Here is a 17,194-nt window from a genome sequence, read left to right on the forward strand (position 1 = left end):
CGAAAGGGCGGTGTCTGAAAATTGTGGTATTATATCTAGTTAACCTGTAGATTTCCTTCACATTAGGGAACGAAACGTTTAATACCTTTTGCAAAGCAGAGTAATACTTGCTCACTTACCATGCAAAAGAACACCCTGGAAGTAAATGAAACAGTATACATACCCTTACTTTCTATAGTGGCTTAAGGTTCTCTGTACAGAACAGAAGTGATCATGTTTAAACAGAACTGTGGTTCTACTGAGTTCCATGTCTTTTTCTTCCCATTGTAGACAGAAAATTAACAGTGGTAGTGTAATCATTGTAGGGATTCTTGTTTTTATTCTGAATATCTACCAGAGTTAAAAGAAGACTCCCTAATATAGTTATAGCATGTTTTTCCCCTGTATGAACTGGCAACCTGCCATAAACAATACCTTCTTGAATAACAGGAAAAACTTACGTAGCGTGGCTCCTACTGCATTTTAGAACTGTGTTTAAACGGTTACTGCACATTTAAAGAGGAAAGACTGTATCACCATAAGCTTATCAGAACACATTATTTGTGTTAGTTTCAGATGTTCTGTTAACAAATTCCCTGAAAGGCAAATTGAATGATATTTTAAATTGCTACTTTTTATATAATTCATAAAAAACAATCAGATGCAAATTTGCAACAGCTTAATGTTCAGGGTAAACTTGAAATTCACATAGGCTTTTCAGTCACTTGATCACAGATGTCTTCAGGCTCATTGGACAGAGGCAGATAACACTCGTGTCTTCCAGAAAAACTTGGAGTGAAAAGTTACCACATTAGAATACATTAAGAACCTGGAGCAGGAGTCAACCCACTCTTCTGGCACCCCCGCAACATTTGCTAATGTTTAAATTGCATTAAGTTCAGAGTTAAGGCTGAATTAGCATTTTTGAGATGTCAACAGTCTTAAATTGTTATTCGGGGACATTTCACCAGCACTAAATCATACACAATTTAAAAAAAAAATTAAGTTAATGATTTTATGCAAATTATTATAGGTAGAGCTGGTAGCACCATCTATAATTAAGGTTGTCCAATACTCCCCCTACCAGACCCTGTTTCAATTGCTTTGCTTTGTTAAATTTTAGTATGTGATCATGTAATTAAAGACTGTATCTTAATGCATGTGCACAAGGAGGCTGTCTTAAGGTTACACCAGTAGTAATAATTGTTGTATTCCCAAACTTTGGAATGCTTGATTTTTCTACTTTGATGTTCTTTTAACTTTTTTTGTATGTAATATTAAGTAACTTGTATAACTTTTCTGCACAATAGGGACTACAGTTTTTTTGTAAAAGGTGACGACCGCTTTCTCCCCACTCTCCTTGGTAGCTCCATGCTGGGTGGACACCAGCAGGCAGAGCATTGAAAACAGAAGAGCAGAGATGATAGTGGTGTTGATGCCACAACAGCATTTAGTGGTTGGAGGAATAGCTGCAGGGGAATTCCTGCTTAAATCTGTTCAAGAGAGAGTTTTGTTGGCGTTATTTTTGATAACTGATTCAGATTCAGGTGGTATTTGGCAGTTCTGGGTTTGGATAAACTTCAGTGAAGTCAAACTTGGTTTCGCGCTTCTTATTGTATAACTAGTATTATTGTGTCCATTAAAAACACTTGATTTGAGTAGATTTGAAATTCTGACAGATGACATTTGGGTAGGGAAAGAGGTCCTGACCAAACAAAAAATTTAAAATTCTGAAAAATTGTAAAAGCATTCTTTTTCTTGAATTGTTTCCTAAGCTCTGGTATTTCTGCATATATAGGCATATGCTTCATGCGAGGCATAACATTAGCATGAGATAATACTAGTTAGTTATGTCACAGTCTCACATTATCTATTAAGATTCATATCTGCTAACTGGTCTGGGTGCTTAAATACCAAAGTTGTAGGTCCTTTTATATGTATCTGATAAATAGGTAGGAAAAAAAACACATGGCATCTGGTATTTTTTTTTTTTTTTTTTAAGTGGCTCTGTCACATTTTTATTCAGAATCTGAAGTCCTCTGTGAAACTAGGACTCTTGGTACATTTGTTCTGACAGCATATGTTAATGACGCCTTCTGGACTAAGGTCTTTGAGCCATTTTTTTACTGAAATCAGATGTCTTTCCTGATACCCACTTCTATACTTGGAAGTGCTTTCTAACCCAAACTCAAATGGTTCTTTCATGCAAGCTCTAGGGAACAAATCATCCTGACATTGTGGAAACACAAGTTAATTACAAATATTGAGTAATGGATCAATTATCACATGGAAATATTTAAATTTGTTGTAGTTAAAGTTACTAGATTGTGCAGTTGTGTCTAAATCTGTGTTCTGGATAAACTCTGAGATCCTTGATTGACTGCATTGAACAGAATTTTACTTCCCAATCCAGTGCAAATTAAACTAGTGTCACGGCCTCCATACTTCCAGCTGAAAGAGTCAGCAATCAGAAGTGAATGTTATAATATTCGTGTAATTTTCTTCCTCTCCCTTCCTTCTTCATTTCTTTTCCCTTTTCATTTCTTTTTCTGTCAGTCTAAATTTGAGAATCAAAGGTCCTTCCAGTTCAATATAGGTAGGTGTATGAGGGCCAGATCTTCAAAGTTGGGTACATGAGTTGCAGAACTGCAGTTGCACATATCTAATGTATGCATCCAGATACCAGAATGAAATTGTGCATCAATTGTCTGTGTATACAGGTGGCCTGGTGTGGTAGCTACCTAATTGGCTTTGTGCATATACAAATAAATGGCTTGTGTGCATTCAAATATCAGGTATGTGCACACCTTTGTATAGTTGGGTAATTGCACATGCCTAATTTTAAAAAACTAGCCATACATGTTAGTAGACTATTCACTCTTGATATTGGGTTCCATACCATGTTTCAAGTGTGAGAGACAAGGTGTACGGTTCCCAGAGTACATGAAATTTACTCAGCTCTTGCTACCCTTGCATGGATATTCAGAGGAAGGGCTATAAGAACGAGTGGTTGGGAGTCAGAAAGGGGAAGAATGCCTTTGGGATGACAGGGCTTATAGGATGTGGTTTAACCTCATCCTGGAGGATTTTTCTGTTTACTTCCTGATTCCATTAACTCTTTGTTTTGTTTTGAAACACTGTTCTCTGAGGAAAACACGTTGCTGATTGCAGTTGTCATTCCTCTATCTTACAGTGAAATAAAGTTTTACTCTAATAAAAGTTGTTGGACTTTCACCATTTCTGGTTCTCCCCTCTCAAGTAAATGATAAGAGGGCTCCCATGATAGCACAAGTGGCAGCTGGAGAATCCAAACTGCCTTATGTGAGCAGAATTCCTCAATGTCTGACCCACTGCAGAGAAGAGGACTGTTCCAAGTCTATTTTGAGGGGAAGAAAATACTTTCAAGAACCAAAAAAGCATTTTAAGTACCATACTTTGATTTTACTACCCTTGTTAGCACACTTTAAGTAATGAGTAGACAATAAGGATGAAAATTATTTAAAGCAAAGCAATTGCTCCTATTTGACATTAAGTGAAATAATTTCTGCTGAACGGTGAGATGATATAAATTTGACTGACTTGTGTGGTGTCACTTTTGAGTATGATACATGTCAACAGTACTAGTAAAGGTTTTAAGTATTGTGCATTAAAGTCTCTCTCTAAATATTGAATATACTGTATTTGTAATATAAACGTTGCAGCCGTACCAGGATTAAGAAAAAACAATTTAAGCAAGAGTCTTGTAGCAGATAGGAATTTCCACATTATTTACAAATGGTCAATGTAGTAGCATTTAGGAATAGAGAGAACCTCTTTTAGTTGTAATTACCATTAAACTTAAAATAAGCCTCCTAAATATAGGCCCCGATTCAGTAAAACCCCCAAGCTTGTGCTTAAAGTTTGTCACACTGATGTTGCTGACGAGGAATGGATTTAAGCATGTGTGTAAGTGCTTTGCTAAATCAGGCATAAACAAAGATTATTTTTTAATTTTTTGTATTGTTAATTGCAATTGCACTTTTAGAAAAATGGAACAAGATAGAGCGCAACATACATATAGCAACAAGTAGCGTTTCCAACAGCTAGTGATGGTTTGGCAAATGTTCACATGAAAATCCCGGTTTTGTTTTTCCTGCTTTGCTTGCTCCTGATATTAATCATTAGTCTCCTTCATGCTGCTTCTAGTCAGTTTTTTTTTCCTAGGAAGCGGCACAAACTTAACCCAGTGTAGAAAAGGAAAAACGTTCTGAGCTGTTTTTAATCTTTAAAAAATTATTTGGTAAAGCCTGACCATAGTGGATTTTATGTAAGTATTTGTGTAAACTCGAGTAGCCTGCTAACCTAATATTATCTCTGTACCTAATCCTTAAATAGCTGAATTATATTTTTAATCAGTTTTTATAAATAATTTTTACAGGTTGTTATTCCAAGAAGTCCTCTTCAGGCCAAAGGACTACTACTATCGTGCATAGAAGATAAAAACCCCTGCATATTCTTTGAACCTAAAATACTTTACAGAGCAGCAGGTAAAAATGTTTCTTATATGTAGTGTGCTCCAATAAAATGTAGGGAGTGTGTGTGTGTAAGTGTGTACTCAATGTAAATTGATGCATTTTATGTTATGGGATCCATCTTTATATTTATTTGTCTCTTTTTTTACATGTTTAATTATTTAGTGTGTATTTTAGAGAAGCTGCTCAAAAATTGGCCAAGGTTTTAATATATGGGTGTCAAAGTTAGGTACCCAAATCCATATTAAGCACCTGATCCAACTCCCACTGACTTCAGTATTTGTAAATCATAATTAGTGAAGTACTGATTCCAAAGTCAGTAAAAGTTTTGTATTCATATTGGAATGAAGAATTGAACAGTAAAAACATGAGTCAAGAGACCAGTGGGAATTACTCTTCGTGATTAGGGAAGGGATCTTGTTAAAAATCATATAACTAGGCCTTCCAATACATGCAAGACACACAAATGGAAACCAGCCTTGTAACAGAAAGACTCTGGTCTGAGGAACTGTCCTGGCTAAGTAAAGACAGTTTGAGTGTACATCACAGCCACCTGCTGAGTTTCAGGTAGACAATCTTCAGGTGTGTTTTGAAATATAAATTATGTCCATTTCATTTTTCTTTACCAGAAACTGCCTTTCAGGGGCATTATCTTTTTTTGCTCTGAGAATTTCTGAGAACATCATGTGAGCTAGGATATAATCTAGAGTACATTTGTGGTGATTGGAGGGGACCAGGGTTTTGATACTTCTAGGCTTTTACCTTTATTTAACGGCATCTTTATGGCTCAGTTCCTCCCCTTCCCTAGCTGTTCATCTTTTGAGCTGTTTTGCTGCTCTTGTGAGCTGGATCAGTTGACAGAAGAGGAAGAACAGTGGAAGAGGCTAGAAGTTGCTCTGGTTCGTGGAAAATTATATGAGCTCACTGGTTGGTGTGTTTCTCTTCCTGCTCCCTGCTGTGCTGCTGAACTGAGAATCATTGCCAGGCTCTCCTGTGGGGCCACTACAGAAGAGAGGGAGCTAGTGAATTCAGGTAGGGACCAGAGCCACCAGTTCTGTGTGAAAGATGTCAGTGCAGCTGAGAGAAGATTTGAAATTGCTACTGCCTCTGTCCTGTGGTCATTTCCCTAATCACAGGGCAGATGTGGCAACCATCTTTTATCATCCCTCGTAAATGCATTGATCCCAGCTGCTGGAAAGCGATGGCACAGAATCAGTGGATTTATTTTGAGGTGTTGTGGGAGAAAGAAACATAGTGGCTTCTTAAAGGTACATGTTCCACTTCTTTATTCTGTTGCGGCCTTCTTCACACCTGTAGTGGCTCTAGTACAGCCAGGCATGCAGGAACCTGGCCCTGTTACCCTTAGCAGCACAAGCAGGAAGAGGTAAGAGAGGAACCTAAGAGCAGAAGCAGTGCCTCATTCAGAGAGCAGGACTGAGCCTTGAGGTGCATAATTCATGTAAGGGTACGTCTACACCTCAGCTGGAAGTGTAATTTTCAGCTTGGGTAGACATACATGTGCTAGCTTTGATTTGAGCTAGTGTGCTAAAAATAGCAGTGTAGCTGCAGTAACACGAGCATGGCACAGGCTAGCCGGAAGAGTACTTACCTATGGTCTCTGACAGAATTGTATTCAGGTGGCTACCGGTTCTGCTGCCTGTGCAGCCACAGCTATGCAGCTGTTTTTAGTACACTAGCTCAATCAAAGCTACAGTGTGTATGTGCACCCGAGGGGGAAATTACATCTCCAGCCGCAGTGTCTGACTAAGGCTATGTCTGCACGGCAGACTTTGGACAACACAAGTCTCAGCGGTGTAGGGCTGCCAAAGTTGTTACATTGCTTGTGCTTGGCTGCTTGCCTTAGCTCTGTTTACTCACCAGGAGTGCTTGTGTTGTTGCAGTTTGGTTCACTGTGGGTAGGTATCCCAGTGTGTCTTGTGCTGCCGTCTGTTGCAATACCTTCTGGAAAGTTTTTTGTCAATGTGTTGAGGGATAGAAATGACTTACCCAGGGATCTCTGGGTAAAAGGGGTCACGTTCCAACATGCAACTTTCTCCATCCCATAATGCTATCCATATCTCACAATTTTTGACACCCTCCGCTTTTTAAAAAAGTCCCACAAACCCACATGGCACTTCTCACTGCCTGTCATCTCTGACAGATGCATGGGGCCCACACAGGTCTTTACTGTTCTCATGAACAAGGGTGCTGGAACAGTTTTTATAGGGGGGGTGCTGAGAGCCATTGAACCAAACTGTAAACCCTCTATATAATGGTTACCACTTCAAGCCAGGGGGTGCAGCAGCATCCACAGGTCCAGCACCTATGCTCATGAACATCGCAAATACAGGTAGAATGATTCTCAGGTATTTCCAGACCTGCAGGAAGAACTGCAACATTGGGGGACGTGACTATTTCTTTTGAGGACAGTTCGTGAAGGGACATAGTGAAAACCAATTCATGGTTGGTGGTGGTGGTCATGGAGCAGCTGCAACTGCTTCTGAGCTTTGGAAATGAGCACTGACTGGTGGGATTGCATTGTAATGCAGGTTTGGGACAATGAGCAGTGACTGCAGAACTTTTGAATGCAAAAGACCATATTCCTTGGATCTGTGTGCCGAGATTTTCCCCAGCCCTTCAGCTCTGGGACACTAGAATGAGAGCTCCATGGAAGGTGGAGAAGGGAGTGGTGATTGCACTCTAGAAGCTTGCAGTGCTGGATTGCTACCAGTCAGTGGGAAATCATTTTGTAGTTGTAACGCCCATAGCGCGGGGCCGTTATCATGCAAATGTGTCTTGCCATTATTCACGTCCTGCTACACAGGATTGTGACTCTCAGCAATGAGCAGGACGTAGTGGATGGATTTGCAGTAATTGAGTTCTGAACTGTAGTGGGGCGATAGCACACCCATCCTATTTTGGTACTCATCTACCACTGAGTATGTCAACAGCAAGGGCCACTTTTCTATGATGATTGAAGTGTTGATGGATCACTGGGGACACTTCACCGATATAAGTGTTGGCTGGCCAGGGAAGGTGCATGATGCTTGCCCTTTAAGAACATAGGACTGTACAGAAAGCTGTAACCAAGGACGTTCTTTCCTATTTGGCAGATTATCATTGGTGATATTGAAATGTTTACTCATAGATTGGAATATTTTTCTCACTGAGATCTAATGATGATAGCTGCTTGTTGTGTCCTGCGTAATATCTGTGAGATAAAGCTGCCGCTGGGGTTGAGGGTGGAGATAGTTCCACTTTGTGCTCCACATGGTTGAGGAAGACTTTGTAAGCATACTTTAATGGTCAGCTGCATTAATATGGTACACTTAATTGTACTTGCGCCCTGAAGGTTTGTTGGCTGTTAGGAATTGTGTAGTGCTTGGTGTACATTTATACATATAACACTGTCTTTTAGTGAAGCCTTTTTTTCGCTTGCTGTGCATTTATCATTATACTGCATTTCACTGAAACTATGAACTATGCAATGTGTGCTGTATGTTTACACATCCAGCTGGATGTTTTCTTATACTTGTGAGTTCTGTGGTGCTGTACACTCAAATACTCAGTGCTTTGGGTACTGCTATGCATTCTGCAGTATGTAAGAACAGCCATAGTCGTTCTGATCAATGGTCCGTCTAGCCCGCTATCCTGTCTTTCAACAGTGACCAGAGACAGATGCTTCAGAGGGAATGAACAGAATAGAGCAATTTCGAGTGATCCATCCCTTGTTGTCCAGCCCCAGCTTCTGGCAGTCAGAGGTTTAGGGACATCTGGAGCATGAGGTTGCATCCCTGACCATCTTGGGTAATAGCTATTGTCTATCAAGAACTTATCTAATTATTTTTTGAATTCAGTTATACATAACATCCCATAGCATTGTGTTCCTCAGGTTGGTTGCATTGTGTGAAGTACTTCCTTTTGTTTGTTTTTTAAACCTGCTATTACTTTCACCTGGTGACACCTAGTTCTTATGTTTTGTGAAGGGGGAAATAACCCTTCCCTATTTACTTTCTCCACACCATTCATGATTTTGTAGACCTCCATCATATCCCCCTTAGTTGACTCTCTTCTAAAATGAACAATCCCAGTCTTTCTAATCTTGCCTCATATGCAAGATGTTCTAAACCCCTAATTATTTTTGTTGCCCTTCTCTGCACCTTTTCCAATTCTAATATATCTTTTTTTGAGATGGGGTGACCAGAACTGCATGCAGTATTCAAGATGTGGGCATACCATTGATTTATATACTGGTGTTAAGATATTTTGTTGTCTTATCTATCCCTTTCCTAATGGTTCTAACATTCTGTTAGCTTTTTTGACTGCCACTGCACATTGAATGGAAGGTTTCAGAGAACTATCCACAATGATTTCAATATCTATTTCTTGAGTGTAACAGCTAATTTACATCCCCATCATTTTTTATGTACAGTTGGGATTATTTTTTCCAATGTGCATTACTTTGCACTTATCAACATTGAATTTCATCTGCCATTCTGTTGTCTAGTCACCCAGTTTAATGCGATCCCTTTGTAACTCTTTGCAGTCAGTTTTGAACGATCTTGTGTAACTTTGTATCATCTGTAGATTTTGCCACCTTCGTGTTCACCTCCTTTTCAAGATCATTTATGAATATGTTAGACAGCACTAATCCCAGTACAGATCTTTGGGGGACCCTACTATTTACCACTCTCCATTGTGAAAACTGACCATTTATTCCTCCCCATTGTTCGCCAGCTTTTAATCAGTTATTGATCCATGAGAGGACCTTCCCTCTTATCCCATGACTGCTTACTTTTCTTAAGAGCCTTTACCTCACAAGTTAGCATATGTGAAGCTGTGATTGTCCTTACTGTCCCCAGTGTGGAGTGGTAGGAGTAGGAATGCGAACCTTGGTGCCAAATGGAATGTTGGGGGATGCAGGGAGCTGTCACCATGGAGTTCTCCAGGGACTGTAAAGGGTGACGAATCCATGCTTGGATTTCCTGGGTCTTTCTCCATTTTCTCCTGTCTTCTCTGTCCATCTACATGCTGTCTGCCATGTTGACCAAGTCGGGCCTTTGTTTTAAGTTCAGTGCAACGCTGGTTTGCAGGATCTCACTGAACATATCCTCCTTCGTCGTCATCTTTTTCTTCCTCTTCAGAGTCAGGTGTTCCGCCGGTGTGGAGGGAGCATCCCTCAAGGTCACAACAGCATATGCATAAAACAGACAGATGTATCATTAGATATACAGGCACAATGGAAAGTGAAAGATAATTTTCAAAACTCCCCTTATTCCCATAAACTTTTTTTAACAGGATATGCTTATTGACACTTCAGCTTTAGAGTGTCTCTGAATGGCACCACTCTCCAGTCCCAGTCATGAGTGTTAAGAGGCAGGGTGAGGAGGAGGGCATTTGGTTGTGTGAAACAGTAAAATTTCGGTCCCTATTTCCAGGGGTGCAGGTATAGGGTAATGGCACTGAATATTGGTACTATTTTCCACAGATGGCAGTGATTTTAGTGGCTGTCTTACTCCTGGGGGTAACAGAAACACAGAGAGCACAGCCACCCTAGGTGTCCCGAAACTGCCCTGACCTGTACGCCACTAGCCTGTTAACTGCCATGGTGCCAGTTGAACTTATCGTGGAGTGGAGTGGGAAGATATCCTGCTGTGATATCCTTTCAAGTCATCCCTTGAAACCTTCTGGAGAATATTGCAGAGTATCTCCATGGAAGTTTAATTGAGATCTCTCAGGAGGACACAAGGGACATCCCAATGTACATAAAACTACCCCCTTTCCAGTTTGTTGTACTGCTATCTCGTCTCATATGAATGCAACAATGAAACATTGATACTTGTGCCCTGTTGATTTGGGATGAGGCAGGCGCCATCTTGTGCTTGCCAAGTTGGACAAACAGGAAAAGGCATTTCTAAAATATGTGGGGTATTTTAAGGGGAATAGTGGCTTCCGATCTCTGTGACCCTGGGCAGTGGAGTTTACAATTGTGACCAGAGCAGTCAGTCAGGCATTGCTGGAGGACTGTTAAGGTTGACCTAGGTCACACAGTGTCTACAGTTGCACTACGTCCATCTAAGTACATTGATTACGGCTCAATGCCTTTTAAGGAGGTGGTTTTACCGTGTCACTGTAATGGGGTGCTTATATCTGCTGGAGACAAATTTGAGTGTAAATACATGCACACATAGGTCAATACAAGGCAACTTAGGTATACCTAACTTAATGGTGTGGACCCAGACCTTAGCCTACAAATGAGTGTAGTATCATTCACATTGGCTGTCCCCTGGCACTTGCTGAATGTAACTGTCAGATTGTCTGCGCATTGGTGTAGATTAGTGAAGTTCCACTCAACTTTAAAATAAATGTAATCTGTAAATACAATTCCTTTACAATATTGTATATGTTTAGCTCAAAGGAAAAACTACTTTCCACTTTAGATATTCTGCTACAAAATATATCTTGTGTGAAGTAGCTTTGTTTCTTTCTACAGCTTTCTGGCAGCGAAGAAGTCTCTACAAAAGGTCAGAAGCAAATAGAAACTTGAAAACAAAAAAGGCAAGGGAGGTCAAATTTACTCTGGGCAAGTATACACTGCAATTGTAAATGTGACCGCAGTGTGTATAGACATAATCTAAGCTAGCTTTGACTTAGCTAGTACAAGTACAAAATTGTGGCAGAACAGGGTTCAGTGTGGGCTGTACAAGCCTGCCTGGCACCCTGGGTACTTACTCGGGTGGCTAGCCCTTGCTAAAGTCTGTGCTGCCATGGCTTCGCTGCTATTGGTATTTGTGGTAGCTAGGTCCAAGATAACTTGGGTGTGTCTCCATGTGCTGCTTTCACACCTTCGATTGCAGTGGACACAGACCTTCTGTTGCTAGATTTATTTTGCCCTGGCAGGTTATTGACTTCCCCTGGTAATTTTCATTACATGTTATTTTAGTAGGAAAAAGTCAGTGTATTTTAAAAAACATTTTTGTGAGCAAATGGTATATTGTGTTAATATTATTGGCATTATGGTAGTACGCAAAATCCCCATTGTCGGATTGTGGCCTCATGGTGCTAGACACTGTACAAATACATATGAAAACTCAGTTGCTGTGCTTCAGTAATGATGACGGTAAATATAATAAGAAAACTGTAGCAATATTCAAATGTATTTACTTGAAATGCTGTGTTAAAATACTAATCTTTCTGTCCAGTTTTTAGTGGACAGATGTGCTTATGGCAAAGAAATTCACACCAGCGCTAATTGGAATCCTTCTTGGTATAATCCGAAAGACCAAGGTTTGCATGAGCATGGAGACTGGAGGGGATGTTCTCTAGCTCTACAACAGGCTTATGCGATTGAACTCCTGCAGTCAATTCTAATAGTACTTCCTGTGTCCAGGTGACTGAAGAGTTTCACCAGTAAGACCCTGTCTGTGGGGCTGAATTCCACAGATGTTAACAACTGAGGGAGCCCTGCTGTAAATGGTCCACTTACTACTACACCGTTTAAAAGTGTTGTCTAACCTTTCTCAGAACAGTTCTAATCAGTACACTGCTTAAAATAGTGAAAGCAGCAGGTGGCCTGTCTAAACTAGAACCCCAACATGGGTAACAACATTGGAGCTCATCAGTGAATGTAAATTATTGTGGGAATTTTTTAGAAAATCGCCCTAGATTAGGTAAGGCCCCAAAAGCTGAGTAGATTCCACTAGACAAGAGATTTCTGTTAGTAATGAAGTTAAACAAATATCAAACAAGTCATTTTGAAGCAATCCAGACAATGGGAGCACAATCTTATACAGGAAGGAAAATTTCCCTTTTGCTTTTAGAGCTTCTACACTGTGTATGATGGTCTGAGCTCTAAATTGAATTACTAACTGTGACAAAGGCTATGGGTCTTTGTAATTCGTAATTCATGACAAAAATAAAAACCTGGTTCTGGGTTTACTGCCAAGAGGCCTGACTGCCAAGGTGTTCTGTGAAAGGTGGTATCTGAGGTAGAGTCAATAAGCCTTCGAAAGGCAGCCATTCCTTAATATTGTTAGGGGGTTTCTCTTTCTCAGTGGACCATTTCTTATGTCTCGTTGACATCAGAAAACTGGAGATAGGAATTAATAAGTGTCTATGGGGAGTGTGGAGAAATGGGGGGTTGTTGGTATTTAGATAGCAAGCAACTCTGTCAGTCTGATCAGAGTGGTCAGAGAGGATTGTTTGCAAGGGATGTAAACTGTTCATTTTACTTTCCTTTTGCTCTGTAGATAAACTGAGAAGGCCTTTTCAGCTTATCTTATGAGATTATAAATCCCGATATGTTATACATGCAGGTTTCATTAGTTTTAATTCCATTTTTCTTCTGTTTTAATCTTGTTTTTGTTAAGATTACTGCTATGTGGGTAGTTTCACACACATGTCCCCCAGGAGAAAAGGACCCCAGAACCTCTAAGGAGAGGTGCCAAAGGGTAAAGAGATTTTGGAATTTATAACCCCTTTTAGTCTCTGTCAAGGGTGAGAGACAGAGGAGTCCACTCCCAATGAGTGGTGGTGCCATCAGGCTGCTGTGGGTGTAGTCAAAGAGAGAAGCTGTAAGATTAAAGAGGAAATGAGTTGGTGAGGGTGTTTGTTGTCATAACATGGCCCCATCCCCTCTATGGACAGACACCAATTTGCTGAGAGTCAACTCAATTGCTGGATCCCATGTGCTGCAAACCCAACTGGATCTGGGCAGTGCTATGTTGCTGTTCCTCCCAGGGTCATGCCCCCAGGGGCAGACCTATTTTCTGCCATCCTTCCTTGGAATGTGGGGTTCCATAGCTCAGCTGCCTTAGACCCTGAAACCAGTGCCTCAGCCCTCCCGAGTCCCTAGTTCCTGCTGTGGGTGTACTGAGCTTTTTGATTAACCCCTTCAGGGACAACCTGGCAGGTAAGGAATACAGGATTAGCAGAGGCATTTCTTAACCACAGTCACTTCTGCTCTTAAGAAACACTAGAGAGTTATAGATCAATCTTTGCAAAATAACTAACAGTCCTGAGATGTACCTTTCCTCCCACAGCCCTCACCTTCCCAGTCTGATCTCACCCCTTCTGAGAGTCTGAGGTCTGGATCAGTGATTCAGGCTAGGCAAGTCCCTCCTGCCTTCTCTCTCCAGCCTGGTGTTCTGGCAATTGTTGGTGGATAGCCCCTCTTGTGACCATGGTCACACCAAAAAATGAACCCAGTTAGTGAAAGAATACAGAATGTGTCTGGATGTTTTAGGTGGAGAGCATCATTATTCTCTGCTGCCAAATGAGGCATCCACTAAGGCCCCTCTGTCCAGTTTGTTGTGGTGGTTCACAGATAGACATTATGAGGCTGCTTTGTAGATTTTCCATGAAAGAAGAAGTTTCTGTCTTAGCCCTAGATGACACTAGAGCCTTATTAAAATTTTTGAGTTTTCTTTTGTAGCTACATTCAAAATAGTATCTGTGTGGTAATGGATGATCTAGTAGGTTTTGTCTCTGCTTTGATTGTCAGTATCAAATACAAAGTGTGTGAGGATCTGTAATGTTCAGTTGTGTCCAAATGGAGTGGAGAGCTCATACTACATTCGAGGAACACACTCTTATCTGAACAAGGAGAGGCAGAAGGAGGATTTGGAGATTTTTCTTAACGTGGAAAGCTGGAAGATACTTGCTTGTGGAACGTAGTTCTGGTGGAAAATAATATGCTGAAATCTCCATGAAGAGGCAACAGCTTCTTCAGCTCATCTGGCTAATAATTTAGCTATTAGAGAGAATTTTTGGGCTAGATCTGTTAAAGCTGCTTTAGCCACTCTGGCTGTGCAAAGCAGCTTCATTGTTGTAGGAGCATCCTCAGGCAGTGCGAACTATTGTACCTAGACTTATGCCATGGCTTGGATCAGAAGACACATTAGGGACTTGACAGGAGGAAGGGGACATGGACAAAGTACTTCTGCACTACCAGCAATCCCTGGCTGTAGGACAGATTTTTTTGGGGTGGGGGGAAGGGGGCACATCTCTGCAACTAGCTGTATTTAGAGCAGCCTGATTTCTGGAACCCAAAGATTTGACACTCCTCTGCCTCCCTTAGAAATGATCTATCTTGGTCAAGTTTGAAGCACACTGGCAGAATGCTGTGGTTTGCAAGTTCTGTGACTTCACTGCAGTGCTGCTAATCTGTTACTTTGCACCGGTACTGAAATTCACTTTGAAAAAGAGCACAATTAGATAAAGAAGACATCAAGGGGAAAAAAATCATTGCCCATATGTGTGCCATAGAAGAGACTTCTTATTAAAAAGAGACAAATGCCATTCCTCTTATTAACCCTGACCTGCTGCAGTTTTAACAGCAACTCTGTTTGTTATATTGCTGTTTCTCTTTTTAGTAGAAGAATGATTAAAAAACAAAAGTTTAACATCTAACGATCACAGTGAAATACAATCTTTATCATCAAAGCTACTTCATCAATTCCCATCTGTTGGATAGTAACAATTTTGGATCTGGTGTTGTGCAGAAAAGCACTGAATTTAATAGGATGTTTCTTGAAGTGTTTTGAGAAATAAGATGGTCTCTAGGGTGAAGCATAATGCAAGAAACAGGGCATGCATCTAATACACTGCTTAGGGACTTGCATGTTTTGTTTCGAAGAATACTGTAAAATATTTCCTCAAATAACCAACCAAAATGGATATCTTCCCTGTGTTTTGCATACAAATGTGTTAACTGTATTTATTTCAGACTCTGGACACAATATAGATTTTATGTGAAAGAGCTTTTATTGCAGTATTAAAAGTGGATGCCCAAATGAGGTTTTTGCCCATAGAAAATTAGAGCAAAACTAAGGGTCTTATATCTTGCCACAATCAGCCATCCCCCAAAAATCTTGGGAGAACATGTGGGATTTGCATTATGCCCTGGTGGTCACCAGATCCATACTGTGATGAACCAAGGGATGAAGCAAATTCCAAAGTGAAGGACACCTTGCTGAGACTGCCTTGCCACCATCCTCTTCCAATTTGTACAAGGAGGGACAAACTAACTTGCACACCTCACATGGTCAACGGTCCTGGTAACATACAAGCATAGGGACAAGCCTCAGAAAACTGGGACCCAAATGATTTAGGTCAACACCAATTCCTTAAACTTCACCTGGGGTTCTGTCAGGAGCAAGTGGTATCCATGGAACAGAGGTGTAATGAACTCCCTGCATTAAACACCTCATAAAAAATGGTCGTCTGCATTCTGCACTAGGTGCAATTGGCAGGTGGTTTAAAGTCGTGCCCCTATGTAGAGCACAGTGCAGTAGCCAAACCTCAAGATGACAGATATGGAGAATTTATGATGGATGCATCTTAAATAAAAGAACACACTTTCTTGCCTGTGTGCAGCCTGGACATCTGTTGCAACCTGGAAATGCTGCTGCTGCAGCAGCAGCTCGGTACCCAACTAAGCCCTTTGCTTATCAACAAGCATAGGTTCCAGACTGCACATCACTTAGAGGAAATCTCAAAAACCCTTTTGTAAAATGCTGCTATATCAAAATTTTTATCTTCTATAAAGGATAACGCCCCTATAAAATGTCATTTGTTTTAACCAGGGACTCTAAACTAATCCTAAGGAAGGAGCTGAAAAATGTTTGTTTGTTTTTTTTTTTTTTTTAAGTATACAAGTGGTAGGGTCCTAATGTGTTGCTCTTGACCATCATTTCTATTTAATGAATGGAGAGAGGTTTCCAAATGTACTGGCTGACAACTATTGTTGTAGGACACAGCAGCTGTAGTTGAATTTTCTGTCACATTGATAAATATGTTTGTAATTTGCTGCAACTGCTTCATCTATGTCAGAGGTTCTTAAGCTGTGGTCCGTGAGATCAATTCAGGTGGTCCGCGGATAGTTCCCTCTAAAGTGTGCACCTGGGCGGCTGCACACAAAAGAACGAAGGGCCACCCACCTAGTGGCACGCGGCTCCACTGATTAGGTGCTGGGACCCTGGAGAAGGTAAAGTAAGGTGTGGTGGGGGAATGTAAGGTAAGCTGAGGTGGGGGAATAAGGGGTAGGTGGGAAGGGGCAGTGGGCTGAGAAGATGGGGTGGGGAGAATTTGGGATGTGCAGGGCTGCGGTGGCCAGAAAAAGAGTAGACTTTCCCCAGCTCCAGGGCTGCAGGGGGAGATGGCCCTCCTCCTCCCCAGCCTCAGCTCTGTGGCTGCTGTGGCGGGGGAGAGAGCCCCCTCCTTCCCAGCCCGAGCTCGGGAGAGATTCCCCTCCTTTCCTGCGGCGAGGGGAGAAAGGGCACATCTATCGCATTAGAAAGGTAAAACTACTGATATGAAAATATGAGTTGTGCTTTTATTTGTAGAACAAAACCCCTTCATTAAGTTTTTTTTGTATATTGCACTTTTAACCAAAGCGCATTACAATAGTTCATTAACGGTACAAACAACATTTGGAAAGATCATTAAGTGGTCTGCTGAGACCCTCAGCAATATTCAAGTGGTCCGTGGAGGAAAAGGAAAAAAAGTTTGAGAACCACTGATCTATGTCAAACTTGCCCTAGCTCAAGCTATTTATGAAAGTGTCATTGGCTCCTTGTCAGCAGGTGGTAGTTTCACAATTGTTTCCTGCCAGATGAGCTGTTCCCTTTATGTAACATTTTCCATGCAGAAAGCGGTGTTCAGAGAACATTAGACTATCTGGTTAAGCTGTCAGCAGTTAGGAC

The 17,194-nt window shown here is 41.0% G+C and overlaps 1 protein-coding gene across 3 annotated transcripts in view; it reads left to right on the plus strand.

Moving 5' to 3' along the window:
- Window positions 1–17,194, plus strand: part of BCKDHB (branched chain keto acid dehydrogenase E1 subunit beta) — a 289,050-nt gene that overhangs the window by 64,751 nt on the left and 207,105 nt on the right. For all 3 annotated transcript variants that reach the window (XR_012638787.1, XM_074948031.1, XM_074948030.1), the window contains exon 6: window positions 4,397–4,505. Coding sequence is in view for 2 of the 3 variants with exons in the window: in XM_074948031.1 (XP_074804132.1) it covers window positions 4,397–4,505 (109 nt within the window). In the remaining variant the exon portion in view is untranslated. The remainder of the gene's footprint in view (window positions 1–4,396; window positions 4,506–17,194) is intronic.

This window comes from Natator depressus, chromosome 3, assembly GCF_965152275.1.
Source record: "Natator depressus isolate rNatDep1 chromosome 3, rNatDep2.hap1, whole genome shotgun sequence".
Lineage (NCBI taxonomy): Eukaryota > Metazoa > Chordata > Testudines > Cheloniidae > Natator > Natator depressus.